Here is a 14,050-nt window from a genome sequence, read left to right as displayed (position 1 = left end):
AATCGAATTTGCTTGTAAATGTCACCTACCCAACTCATCCACCAAATTTTGTCATAATCCGTCCACAACCTTTTGAAATATCATGCTATACACGTATGTCGTTTTTGGCCCCGTCTCTCAATAGTGAAAGATCACTTAACAATTATCGGTTCCAGATCTTCACCAAACACCCAAACTGTCCACACCAAGTATCGTCTGGATCTATCCATAACTTTTTGAGATATCCTGCTCACAGACAGACAAACAAACAAACAGGCAAGGGTGAAAACGTAGCCTCCGGGACACCTTCGGTGCCTATCACCAACTCGAGGGAATGAACTCCTTAGATGGTATTACTTCTCCAGTTTTATCACTAAAGACTTTCTCGATGGTTTATATAGTTCTTCGATGGCAAATACAAAGAGGTAACATTGTAATCAATAATTTTATGCTGTGCTCACCCACGCCATAGCGATAGCCTTGATCCCAGACCCTTTCTAGCTTGGTGTGGACTTTTTAAACAGCTTTCTAAGAAATGAAATACAATGAGGGGTTGCCATTGCCATCCCAGCAGTAGCAGTTGAGGCAGGAATTTGGAATTTGTCATGCTGCTGGAGATGACATACCAGCTCTTCATCAAAAGACACCTTGGGATCTTTAATGTCCACCAGTAAAACAATGCTAGCAGAAGAGACTTTGAGCTTTAAATCTTATCTGAGGGATGGTACACTTAATGCAATGGCCAACCTGCGAGCACAGGTCTGACAGTCTACAGTCTGGCTGAAAATCAAACCCAGACAAGACAGCTAAAAAACAAACGTGGTACACCTGTGAAGCTCTTTCGGACTACTACTACTACTAAAAATAATGCAATAGATAATATTGAAGTAATTGCTTTTGTTGTACCTTAGGAAGAGCATCCCAGGCCATATCACTTGGAGCAAACATGGTGTAGGCACCTGGCTTGTCGATAGTTGGAGTCAGCCCAGCCTGTTTCGAATACAGACGTGTCCTTGGTGCCCCCGCACCAGGTAAGGTGTTGTAGATTGTGTATAAAGGAGCAGCTAATGGACAAAACAGGGCAATGATAATGACACACTTCGACTGACTTGTGCTTCCAATCACTGTAGAACATCCAACTACGGCTACTGAGTAATTGGTTATTACAGAGTCAATTATTGGCCATATCTCATTGTCGGGAATTTTTCAGACGAAATGCATTATGAGTTAAGTTGTGATGTTTTGCTTATTCAAAAGGGACGCTGCTACATCAAGATTTAACCCAACAGGTACGAGCTCGTAATACATCACACCAGACTACAAAAAACCTTACCTACGGGACAGCCACTTAGACCATCTGCTGTGGTGTATCCTGGACAGCATTCATAAGTCACGACCCTGAAGAGACCAATCAGAAAACTGACTTTCTGCAAAACCCAATATGCAAATGCTTTACATCACAGAAGAAGCTAGCAAGACGAACCCATGAAGAGGTCTGTTTAAACAAGGGTGTTGGGAATTTTGTCTTGAATGTGGTGATGCAAAACCTTTGTTTTAAGATGTGTGGTCAACTCGCTTAGTTTATTGGCGTATGGTTACATAAAGTGTGAATTGTGAAAATCAGTGTAACTGCTGCCTCAATGGTATCGAACGACGTGAATGAAAATGCCATTTCTAACTGACGAGCTGCTTGATGAGGGTTTATGAGTTGTGTGTCCAAGTAAAGTTCTGTGATGCTGAATGTAATGCTCCGCTAGGTCATGAGAGCATATCGGAGCCTTACGTCGGCTGACCACAGACCTCCCGCCGGTGCCACTGCTTGCATGTGGTATAATATGTTTGGTCTGTACCTTGAACACGTTGAAGAGCACATACATTTTCCCTGCAAAAACAACCATGAAAGTGGGTTAAAATTATTATAATTGTAATTACTAGAATTCAATTAGAAATCATCATCTACTCCTACTATGACTACATTAATGCCCCAATGATTCCCACCTACTTGTTGGGTGGCCAGGGAACGTGTTTAGCCCAAATATTTCAGGAACGGCTGGCCAGGCCGGATGTTCGACTGACTATCGATTAGGTCTGAATTTGGAATTTCTTCAAGGGACCGGCTATAACTGGACGATCCTCTTCATTAAAAGACAGTGGGATCTGAAATGTCCACCAACTAATTTTGGCAGACTGGACTCCAAGCTTATTACCCATCCCATCCAAGGGATGCCTGTACATTTTATGATGCAAAACACATTGCCTGTGAAACACCATTCCAACAGTATATAGTCAGGTCAGAGATGAAACGTAGACTCGACGGCTCATCGGTTGGTGCGCTACCTGTGCACCATCCTGTCGGACTTCGAATTACAAATACGACCAGTCAAATCAACATCGACATAAGGGCCCATCTCATTATTCCATACATACGAGGAGTTGTTGTGGAGGGGCTAAATTAGGGAAAGGAAGAGAAGGAGGAGGGGAGTGTAAAAAAAAAAGAAAAAAAAAGAGGGGAGCGGTATGTGGGAGCAGTGGGGAGAGAAATTAGAGCAGTTTGGGGGATGTGAGTAAGGGAAGGAGCATGTACAGTTGTGGCCAAAAATATTGGCACCCTTGCACTTTTTTCAAATAACGCACAATTTTATCTGAAAATAAGTTGAAATTGACAAAAGTATTTGGTCTCTACAATTCTTTATTTCACTGTTAATATTACAGAACCTTTGTTTCTGATTCAGAACTTAATATATATTTTTAAATCATAAAATAAAAAGAAATGGCATTGACAAAATTATTGACACCCAAGACTTAATATTTGGTATCACAGCCTTTGGACAAAATAACTGCAGTCAAGCGCTTCCTTCCTATAGCCATGAATGAGCTTCCTACACCTCCCTACTGGCAGTTTGGCCCACTATTCTTGTGCAAACTACTCCAGTTCTCCTAGATTTGAAGGGTGCCTTCTCCCAACTACAACAACAACAACAGGCATTTTAAAGGCCATTTTCCCTGCAAGAGCAGGGGTTAGCCCTGCGGTCCCCATGACAATCTTCTGCGGTCCCCAATTGCCCTATTTTCTGCATCTCCCCTTGTTAACCCCTGTACATGCCTTCTCCCAACTACTGTTTTCAAATCTCCCCACAGGTGTTTAATGGGATTTAGATCTGAACTCATTGCTGGCCACTTCAGAACAGTCCAGCGTTTTGTCTTGAACCATTCCTGGGTGCTGATTTCATGATGCCATGCACACATTCAAGGCACCCAGTACCAGAGGCAGCACAGCAACCCCAAACATCACTGAACCTCCTCCATGTTTGACTGTAGGGAAGGTGTTCTTTTCTTTGAAGGCTTCATTTTGTTTTCTGTAAACATAGAGATGATGTGCTTTACCAAAAAGCTCTAATTTGGTGTCATCTGTCCACAGGACATTCTCCCAGAAGGATTTTTGCTTGTTCAGGTGTGTTTTGGAAAACTCCAGTCGGGATTTCTTATCTCTTATCTCTTATCTCTCTCTCCATCTCTCTCTCTCTTTCTTTCTCTCTCTCAGCAGTGGGGTCCTACCATAAAACCCCCTTTCATTGAGTTGGTGACGGATGGTGTGAGGTTGAAACTGTCATTCCTTGTGTCTGAAGGTCAGCTTGAATCTGTTTAGCAGTTGATCGAGGTGCTTTCTCCACCATTCGAACAATCTTTCACTGCAATCTTCGATCAAGTTTTATCTTGCGGCCACATCCAGGGACGTTAGCTACAGTGCCATGGGCCTTAAACTTCCTGATTACATTGCGTACAGTGGACACAGGAACATCAAGATATCTGGAGATGGACTTGGAGCCTTGAGATTGTCCATGCTTGGCTACAATCTTGTGTCTGACCTCCACAATTCTCTGGTTTTTCTTTCTTTTCTCCATGCTCATTGCGGTACACACAGTGACACAAAACAACAGAATGACTCCTTTTCTCTATTCAAATTGCTTGAATGAGTGATTTTTATATTGCAGGCACCTGCAACTCACCACAGGTGAGTTCAATTCCAAAGTAAAGGAAAATCACCTGCTTGAAATCTAATTATTTCTAACAACTTCTAAAAGGTGCCAACAATATTGTCCGGGGCATTTTAGGATTTCTGTGTGGAATAAGCTAAGATTTCGTAATTTTTTCAGCTTTTTTGTTTTGTTCCACTCCAAACCAAAGAAATTCATTTGTGGATGCCAAAATATTTTTTTATTTCTACAATTTTCTGGAAGAAAAGGTGTATTATTTGAAAAATCTGCAAAGGTGCCAATATTTTTGGCCACGACTGTATATGAGTCACTTGGAGGAAAGAGGGAGTGAAAAATTCCACCATGTGTGCGTACATAGTCAATAGATGGTTCCTAAAAGTGCATTGCATGAAGTTGCAAAACCTGGATTCTAACTTTCCAATGGGGTCTGTCATCTGCTGTGTGTTTCTACCATTGTGTGTAGGCTATTTGATATTCGGAAAAGGACTCTTCTAAGAAAGGCTTATAGGTAATAGGTATGGTTAAGCTTGATTGGGATGAAGAACGAGTCATAGCATGAGTAAGTGCCCAAGACCAAGAACACTAGCCACACAATGAATTTATAAACTACCTGGACCAATGAAACGGGCATTGTGGAGGTTCTGCAAAGTCGAAACAGAAAAAAATAGCCGCCTTCTATCAGAATACAAATCACCATCAGAACAGAATACACACACAAAGGCATGATGTGCAGAGTTATCTATCAGTACCTGCACAAACCTCAACATCCCATACCATACCCTGAAAGGTAATGGAACCTTGGCCAAGGAAGAACGGTTGATAATGATGACATAACACTTCCATCAAGCCAGATCATCGAAAACAAGGCAGTGTGGACACATCTAGTAAATACTCAGAAAATAAAACGAAATGGTGTTATTGCTAATGGAAGTATAATTGTACCCAATGAGTTTGATCTAAATCTATTACAAAGAACCAAAGCAGTCAAGTATGAGAACATTTTCTTTTTTATGTTGAAGGCTCCAGTCACAGATTATATAGTCCTCATCAAAGCCAGGCCTTAAATAAAAGAGCTGCATTGATAGAAAAATGAAGAAAGAGAGAATAGTCTAAGAGTTTCTGAGGAAGTAAAAAAATCTGCTTTTTGAAAAGGGGAAGATCATAAGTGTTTGGAAAGACACGAGAAGGTAAAGAGTTCCAGAGTTTGGCAGTGGTAGGGAAGAGACAAACATCAAAACGGCCCACCCTTGAGTTTCCAATGGCCACACAGTAATCATGGGATGTAGTGGCTTGTCGAGTATTCCATGGTCTTGCTAATGGCGGAGGTACACAAGCAGGAAGTTATTGGGAGCAGAAACTGAAGTAATATCTGTAGAAAAGAGAAAGAGAGCCAACTTTGCGACGTAATTTGAGTGGGTCGAGTTTGAGGTCAGATTGGGAGAGTTGAAAAGTCGAATTAGTTTGGATTCAATTCTGTCCAGTAAATATGTGGAGCTAGAACCTCCCCAGATGTGAGAGCAGTACTCGATACAAGGACGAATCAATCCTTTATATAGTTGAAGGAACTGTTGAGAAGGAGAAGAATCTTCAACATCTGAACAGGACTCCTGGTTTCTTCGAGGCAGACTAAGCTGTTTGTGTAATGTGTGGATTCTAGGATAAATTTGATGTTAGGGTAATACCTAGTAGGTTTATTGAATCACATGGTGTAAATGTGGAGCTTTCAAAGAAGATTGGAGAGTTGAGAGGAGTTTTAGAGAGAGAGAGATGGGAAGAAATTGAGTTTTAGAAGCATTGAATTTAACCTAATTACATTTGCCCAACTGGGAAATCTTGTCCAAATCCGAATTTAAAGAGGTTGCTGTGATCAAACGAGATATAGATCGAGTGAGGGAAGATGGAGCAGATGGGAAAACCATGGAGGAATGTAATGTCAAGTCATCAGTATATGAGTGCATTTGGTTATTTGTCGAAGAAAAAAGGTCAATGATAAAAAAAAAAGGAAAAGTGTTGGAGACAGGACAACCCTGAGGGACACCGCTGTTGATCGGGAAGGAGGGCGATGTTGAACCATCAACAATTACAGAGACAGAACGGTCAGAGAGAAAGCTTGATATGAGAGAGCAGGGTGAAGAAGGAAAGCCAAAAGAGGGAAGCTTGGATATCAGAGCCCGATGCCAAACTCTGTCAAAGGCTTTTGAGATAGCAAGGCCTACAACAAAGGATTCCCCAAAGTCTCTTAGAGAAGAGGCCCAGACATTTGTAATGTAAGAAAGGATATCACTGGTAGATCTTGCCTTGCGAAAGCCATATTGATGGTCAGATAGAAGACTGTGAGATTCAAGATGTGTGAGGAAATGGTATTGAGAAGACATTAAAAGACTTTGGAAATAGTAGAAGTCAGAGCAATAGGACGGTAGTTGGAAGGGTTTGAAGGATCACCCTTCTTTAAAATAGGCTGTACCATGTTTATGTGATGTTTAATGTACCATGTTTAATGCATGTTTCCAGGAAAGAGGAAACGTTTGGGTTTTTAAACAAAAACGAAACGAACGAGCAAGCACGGGTGCAAGTTCTGAAGCACATTCCTTCAAGACATGAGGAAGAATGCCATCTTGTCCGTTTGCCTTGCTTGTGTCCAGAGAGAGAGAGAGAGAGAGAGAGAGAGAGAGAGGAGCACTTTTTTGACTGCATGGAAAGAGATTATATAGGAAGGGGTATGGGCATCCTCCATAGTTCTAAGTCATTCTTTGAAAAATCAAAACTACTCACAGCCTTCAAGACCTTTTTCCATAGGCCAATGGAATACTGCTCTCCCCTATGGACTGGCAAGCCTGCATCACATCTATCTATACTGGAATCTGTGAAATTTAAAGCTCAACATTATTTACATTGTCCCTGATGAGGCGGAAACACAAGGCCTGTTGCTTTCACTTTGCAGACAAGTTGGCAGCCTATTTGCTTTTACCAGTTCTCCTCAAATCTAGCTCCTTCTGTGAGTCCCAGCCCTGCAACCCACCCTATTTCTTCCAGGATTCACACATTCTCCCATTAACCCCTCCTAATTAACCCTCCACAAGCCAGGCTTACTGCCACTCTCTATTATTTTGGTCCTCTTTTCTCTTGTTTCTGAAATTGCCTTTTGGAGACTTACAAACTCATTCTTCCAGACAGGGATTCAAGTTGACAGTACACTACCATATCATGTTATCCCCCATCCATGTCTGAAATTCTTATACCCCCATTGATCCCACCTAACATATCCCAACTCTCTTACTTGCAGGATATTATGTTTCTTCCCTTCCTCTCTCTTTTTTTTCTTTTCCTGCTCATTAATTCCCATATTTGTTGCATCTACCTGTTGTGCCACGATCAGCAAGGACAAGTTGTGTGTGTGACAAGGACAAATTGATTCAATTTTGGTGAAAATCTGAATCCGGATCAGGGCACGAGAGTTTTAAAGTGATTCTTCAGCATTGAGAGATGGGGCCAAAAACGATATATGGGAAGATATTTCAAAAAGCTGGGTTTAGATTATGACAAAACTAGGTGGATGAGTTGGTTAGGTGACAAGAAAAAGCTGATTAGATTTTGGTGAAGCTCTGCATCTGGATAGCCTATCAGTGGGATACAAAATGTAAACTGTTCAGCCTGGCAGAGGTATATATATATATATATACTCTACCGAGTGCCGTTCTAGTTTTTCTTTTGTTTTCGAGTTGTTGTTTTTAAGTATAAAGAATATAAATAGCTCTTTTAAGAGCGAACACATGGTATAAACCACAAACAATTTACCTTATTATTATTCCACCATGGAAATCTTTAAACAGCACTTAATAATACCAACTATAATATGCTTGCCCACTTTAATCTCAATATTAATTCTTCATGGAAAATGAAAACCTGCAAAGAAGGTACTTCTTCCCGCTCCCCCCTGTATACTCCATACATTTCCCTTCCTTTCCTTTCTCTTACTCTTTTGTCCTCCCAAACTCGTTTCCCTTCTCTTCTATCTCCTTTCCTCCCCCAATCTCCCACCATACGCTCTTCTCTTCTCATCCTCAATTTTCTACCATTTCTCAATTTTAATTTTCTTAATTTAGACCCCAGGACTACCTACCCCCACTCCCTTACCCCACAATGATCCATGGCTCAGTTATATATCACACATTGTAATATATTACAATGTATTGCAAACCATGGTGTCTGTCCATGCATTTTTCTGTTTCCTGTTTATGGTGGCCGCTTCCTGTGCTGCATTTGAAAAGCTGCCGATTGGTTATTTTGCATTTTCATTTCACTTTTCTTGATGCAATATAGTCAGTCACTTTATTGTCCCTTCCAGTAATCTTTAAAATCAATATGAACATCTGGATTAAAGTATATTTAATACAGAAATTCGTGGAGTAACACAATGAACAATAGTTATATTTTGCCCTCTTTTTAGACAAATGCAACCTCCGCCACCCAATGTTGCACCAACATCCTGTGGTAGGCGGTATAAGTAGCTCAGAGCTTTGGCTCTGAGTGAAACCAAGAGTGCAATGCAATTAACCTTTTTAAAGTCCATGAAATAATTTAAATTGACAAATGAACTCAAACTTTTCTCGTCACTAGGGACGGGAACCTTTGCTTGCTGTGCCTCACTGGGGGCAAGCACTTTACTAGTATTAATAATAACTATAATGTGCTTGCCTACTTCGATGTTATTGCTAATTCTCTACAGAAAAGTACACCTGAAAACTCGTTCATGAAACTTACTCAGAAATTCCCATTGGCTTAAATGTTTATTTGTGGAAGTAAAGATCACACTTAGACTTTGCGAAAAGGAATAAAATGATAGTCAAATGGTGCAGTGGAACAAGAAATACAACTTACCCTTGTGCTCGACCACGTATCAGACTGTGCCGTAACACTTTACTGAAAGCTGAGCTTTCTCCCAGTGGTGGAAACGCCATAGCTGCGAGTGCAAAACCGAACACAAACAGCATCCTCTAAGAGTTATAGAGTAACAGACACACAGAGTTAGGTCTTGCTAGATAGCAAGCAGGCTGAGGTCTGTAAGAGTTTTAAAAGGATGAAGCAAAACCATAGATGTGCAAATATATAATATATATATATATATATATATATATATATATATATATGCCAAAATATATATATATATATATATATATATAATTATATATATTTGTACATTGCCCAAGCTAGCTCCGGATAGGTTGTGGGCTGTATGGTATGCATTTAGCTGACGAGAGGGCCTCGCCACCATTGGACAACGAAAGAGGGAGAGTTTCAGAGATTGATTACCAGGATTACGTGTACATGTGCTGCACATAACTCCACAGCTCAGGCTTCAGGAACGTGAAGTGCAGAGCAAGGCTGGGAATGGAAAGCCGATGAAGTAAGGAGAAAGCCTGTTGGGAATAGAGGGAGAGAGCAAGAGAGAGAAAAAGAGAGAAAGAGAAAAAGAGAAAAAGAAACTGTTGCAGTAAAATAGTATTAGAATATTTATATTATTCGATATCAAATATTTCTGAATAATTCTGCACCTCTCCAATGATGAAGAAAACGAGAATAGAGAAAAAGGAAGGAAAAAATGATGGAAGAGGTGATGTTCAATTTGGTGCAGCATCTTCTTTTTTTAATGCCCACAATTATTCACACACTCTTTGGAGGTTGTCTGGGGGAGGCTTGGCCCAAGTCTGTCATGAACCGTCTAGCCAAGCCTGATGGTCGAATAAGGTTGGGGCAGCAATTTCGAATTTGACCAAGGTGACAGCAATAACTCGCCGACTCTTTGCGAAGGACACCGTAGGATCTTCAACGTCCATAAGCTAATGCCAGCAGATGGGACTCGTATTTAATGTCCATCCGAGGGTTGGCACACACATTGATGAATCACCTTGCCTGTGAAACACCCGGATGACAGTTTATACCTGGGTCGGGATTTGAACCCAGGCGAGACAGCTTAGAGGCGAGTATATACATACGTATATTCTGTATTGTACATTGTAATACAGTACTGCGAATAAATGTAAAACAAACTTCAAAAAATCACCCTTTAGTAAAATAAAACAATCTACTGAGGGATGGTAGAGAGTGGAACGTGGGAGGTTGGCGACTCACCAAGACCCGGAGGGGTTTTCCTCTTCCCCAGCTGAATGGGGGGGGGGGGGGGGTCCTCCAAGGCTGCTGCTCCCTTCTCCTCCTCCCCTGGTTGCTGTAATGTGAAGACTTCTGTGGGCTCATCGTTAAGTCACGAGCAACGTTCACCCACATCAACTAACCCTAACAATGTAAAAGCAACTTATGTGTAAATAATCACGAAGCACTTTGAAGCTTTGGTATCTAATTATTTTAGACAGACGTTAAAATGAAACAACGTTAAATGGGACGACATTAAGTGAGAACAACCTGCATTTATATATATATATATATATATATATATATATATATATATATATATATATATGTATATTTATTTATATATATATATATATATATATATATATATATATACATATATATATATATGTATATTTATTTATATATATATATATATATATATATATATACATATATATATATATGTATATTTATTTACATATATATATATATATATATATATATATATATATATATATATACATATATATATATGTATATATATATATATATGTATATTTATATATATATATATATATATATATATATATATATATATATATATATATATATATACACACACACAGACATGGCATTTAATATGGAATATTTTTTTTGTGGGGGTGAACTTACTTTTCAAGATGTCTTAGAACCAAAAGTTCATTGGAATTATGTTGAAATTATTCTAGATTTTGTTAATGTGACCTTTAAAAGAAACAAAAAACACATTTGACATTTCGAAGCAAATAAATTGATCCTTGAAAGTGATGTAAACTGATATCGAACTCAATTCATGGACAGTACTGTGTTAAACTTCTGTACGTTTTCCAGAAGTATCTCTTTATTTTGCACATTAGCCAAAAAATTTTTTAACAAAAACAAAAGTTAAATTACGACTGGGATTACGGACAGTAAAATTACAGTTCAGTCCTTCATGTAACCCCCACGAGCATTCAGGAGAGCACATACACGTTGAGGCATGCTGTTCACGAGATTTGCCAAGGTTTGAACAGGAATCGCTTGCCATGCAGTGACAATAGCCTGCTGCAATTCACGCACAGAGGTCGGCTGCTGGTCCAAGTGGTCGATTTGACGCGTTAATTCTGCCCACAAGTTCTCTATCGGATTCATATCCGGGGACATGGCAGGCCACTCCATATGCTCTACACCACGGTCAGCAAGAAAGTGTTGGATCATGCGAGCACGATGAGGCCATGCATTGTCATCTTGGAAGACAAAGTTTCCTCGAAAGGCTGCACGAGCAAATGGAAGCAATGTTTCTTCCAGAATGGCCCTGTACTTGAACTGGTTCAGGGTTCCATTCAGAACAACCAGGTCAGTTTTGCCCCCTGCATGAAAAGCAGCCCAAACGGTCACCCCACCACCTCCAGCTTTGACTCTTGGCACTATACAATCTTTGTTGTAGGCTTCATGCACTTGTCTGCACACTCGGACGCGGCCTTGACGATAGACCAGAAATCTAGACTCGTCACTGAAGATCACGTGATTCCAGTGTCCTGGCTGCCATTGACGGTGCTCTCTGGCCCACTGCAATCAGTGGTGGTGGTGTTGTCTGGTCAGGCGTGGCTTTCCCAGGGGACGCATGGCACGATAGCCTGCTTGAACCAGTCGTTGGTTGACTAGCCTTCTGGATACAGGCACATTTGTCAGTTGCTGCCACTCAGCCCTAAGCCGATTAGCTGACTTGGTACAGCCATTGCGGACTAACCGGTGCAGCTGGTGATCATCCCTCCTTGTGGTTCTGCGGGGACGTCCTGGCCTCTGTATTGGAGTAGGGACACCCCTCTGAGCATTTCTTTTCAGGATCTTTGACACCTGACCTTGAGTGATGCCATACTGCCGAGCAATAGCACGCTGTTTCATGCCGTAATTTCGTAAAGCCACCAGTCCATGACAAACAGCATTGTCGAGTTGACGGACCATCTCCAGAGGAAGCGGCAATAACTTTTGGAGACGTGCGGCAGTTGTTTTCCACTAATACAGAATGCAACAACCCTTGTATACCCGACTGTGAAGCCAATCATCAAATGCACCTGTCCGTACATTTTGCCACGCCACCTGTGATATAATCCTATTGTTGACTTCTTGCTGTGACAGACAATCAGTGACATGGTTCTTTTAACAAATAAATCACCAAAGTGTAAAAGAAACTCACCAGATTGATATACTGAGTTAAGAAAGTAAACCCAAGTCAGAAAAAAAAAAAATTCCATATTAAATGCCAAGTCTGTATATATATTGTTGCGGATCGCGAGCCCGTCGACGTACTGAGGGTGGATTAAGCCCTGCTCCCCCTCGAGTTTCGAGTCCACGAGGCCGCTACCCACTCTACACTCGTGGGGGCGGATTGCTGAGCAATTCCAGCTGCCAAACCAGCAGTGAGCGCGTGGAAGGGTTTCCGGTGACAACCCGAGTACCTTCGATACACACGCCACCGCGAGGACGCGGGCTGGACCTCACACGAGTCACGCTGGTCTTTAACACGAGCGGTTTGCATGTCGCATAACTCGTGTCGTTAATTACCATGAACCCGATCGAGCGGTTTTAACTCGTGCAATGCGAGGCCAATGGTGAAGGGACGAAAACGGCCAAGTTGGAAACAAAGCACAGGTTTATTCATTAATGTACACTGGTGAGAGAAAAGGGACACAGAAGAGAATCTTAACAGTCCTTACTTACGTTTCCCAGACAAGGGCCCTCTGACTCGTTCGGGGAAGGGGAGGAAGAAGGGGATGCGCACAAAGCTCGGCCGCTTAGTGTAGCTCGCCCTGGATGGCTCATTGGGCGTTTCCCCCCGAGGATGTTCGCGGCAGGGACGTCGACCTCAGTCGTGCACGAACGGGAATCCACGCAGCGTGTCCTGAAGCCGGCGAGGCAAAGTGCACGTGCAGGGAGTCGAGGCAGGGAGATCGTCGGAGCACAGGGCCAACGAGAGTACGTTCAGAGGCCTGGGCTAGAGAGAGCGGGGGCAGAGAGTTTGAATCCAGCGAGGTCGTCCTGCCAGAGCATGCGCCTTCCAGAGAGAGACCGTCCTGCCAGAGCCTGAATCCCAAGAAAGCGCGTTCGGGGGTCCGGCCCGGGTCTTATAGCCCCTGGAGTCCCACCAGAATGTTCCAAAGGCCTCCACTGGCCGCCGGGGGTCACGTGTCGTGATAGCCCCCCATCAGTCACTCCCCTTAGTTCTCATTGGCCGCCGTTGCTGGCCACTCCCCTTTAGCTCTCATTGGCTGCCGTTATTGGCCACTCCCCTTTAGCTCCCATTGGCTGTTTGCTGCTTACCAGCCACGCCCTCCAGCTCCTCCTTCGGGCCTGCTCGACTTGCCCTCGGCCCACCACATGGCATTCCAAGCTCCAATGAGGCCTACCCTTACTTTACCTGCCTCAACGCATACTAACACTGGGAAGGAGACTATACTTCACATTTAATAAGAAATAATTGACTAAGCGAGGCTACATGTTGTGGTGCAACTAACTAAAAGGGGGGTTGCCTTTATTCCAAAAACCACAACACGACCCCCCTCTCTGACCAGACTCGTCCCGAGTCGACCTCAGTCGGAACGACCGGTAGAGACTGGCATTCAATTTACAGTTACCATTAATGTGACACATAGATGTAATCCCCCTAACATTTATTTAAACCATGTGTGCGACATTCTTTACACTAGATATGTCCCCCCTAATGCGTTGAGCAGCTACTCTATCAGACTCACACCCACAACTATCCATTTATTTCCGGAAGTTTGTAAACTAAACACATAGCCGGTGGGCACATTCTTATATTTACAAGCACAAAACTTAACCTTTATTTACAATACTACGACCCAGGACCTGCACTTTGAGGAAAGAAATGGAGGAAGGAAATTGAAGGCACTTGCTGCTTGCATCTT

At 42.1% G+C, this 14,050-nt stretch overlaps 1 protein-coding gene across 1 annotated transcript in view; it reads right to left on the bottom strand.

Moving 5' to 3' along the window:
- LOC137426738 (transforming growth factor-beta-induced protein ig-h3-like) overlaps positions 1 to 8,932 on the bottom strand; it is a 61,437-nt gene extending 52,505 nt beyond the window's left edge. Inside the window, exons 1-4 of the mRNA XM_068115565.2 lie at positions 8,853 to 8,932; positions 1,763 to 1,861; positions 1,313 to 1,377; positions 886 to 1,043 (exon numbers count right to left, since the gene is read on the bottom strand). Coding sequence (XP_067971666.2) covers positions 886 to 1,043; positions 1,313 to 1,377; positions 1,763 to 1,861; positions 8,853 to 8,932 — 402 coding nt within the window. The remainder of the gene's footprint in view (positions 1 to 885; positions 1,044 to 1,312; positions 1,378 to 1,762; positions 1,862 to 8,852) is intronic.
- Between the last annotated feature and the right edge of the window lie 5,118 nt (positions 8,933 to 14,050).

This window comes from Myxine glutinosa, chromosome 1, assembly GCF_964187855.1.
Source record: "Myxine glutinosa chromosome 1, kmMyxGlut1.1, whole genome shotgun sequence".
NCBI lineage: Eukaryota > Metazoa > Chordata > Myxini > Myxiniformes > Myxinidae > Myxine > Myxine glutinosa.
This window is presented reverse-complemented; position numbering and strand designations above follow the sequence as displayed.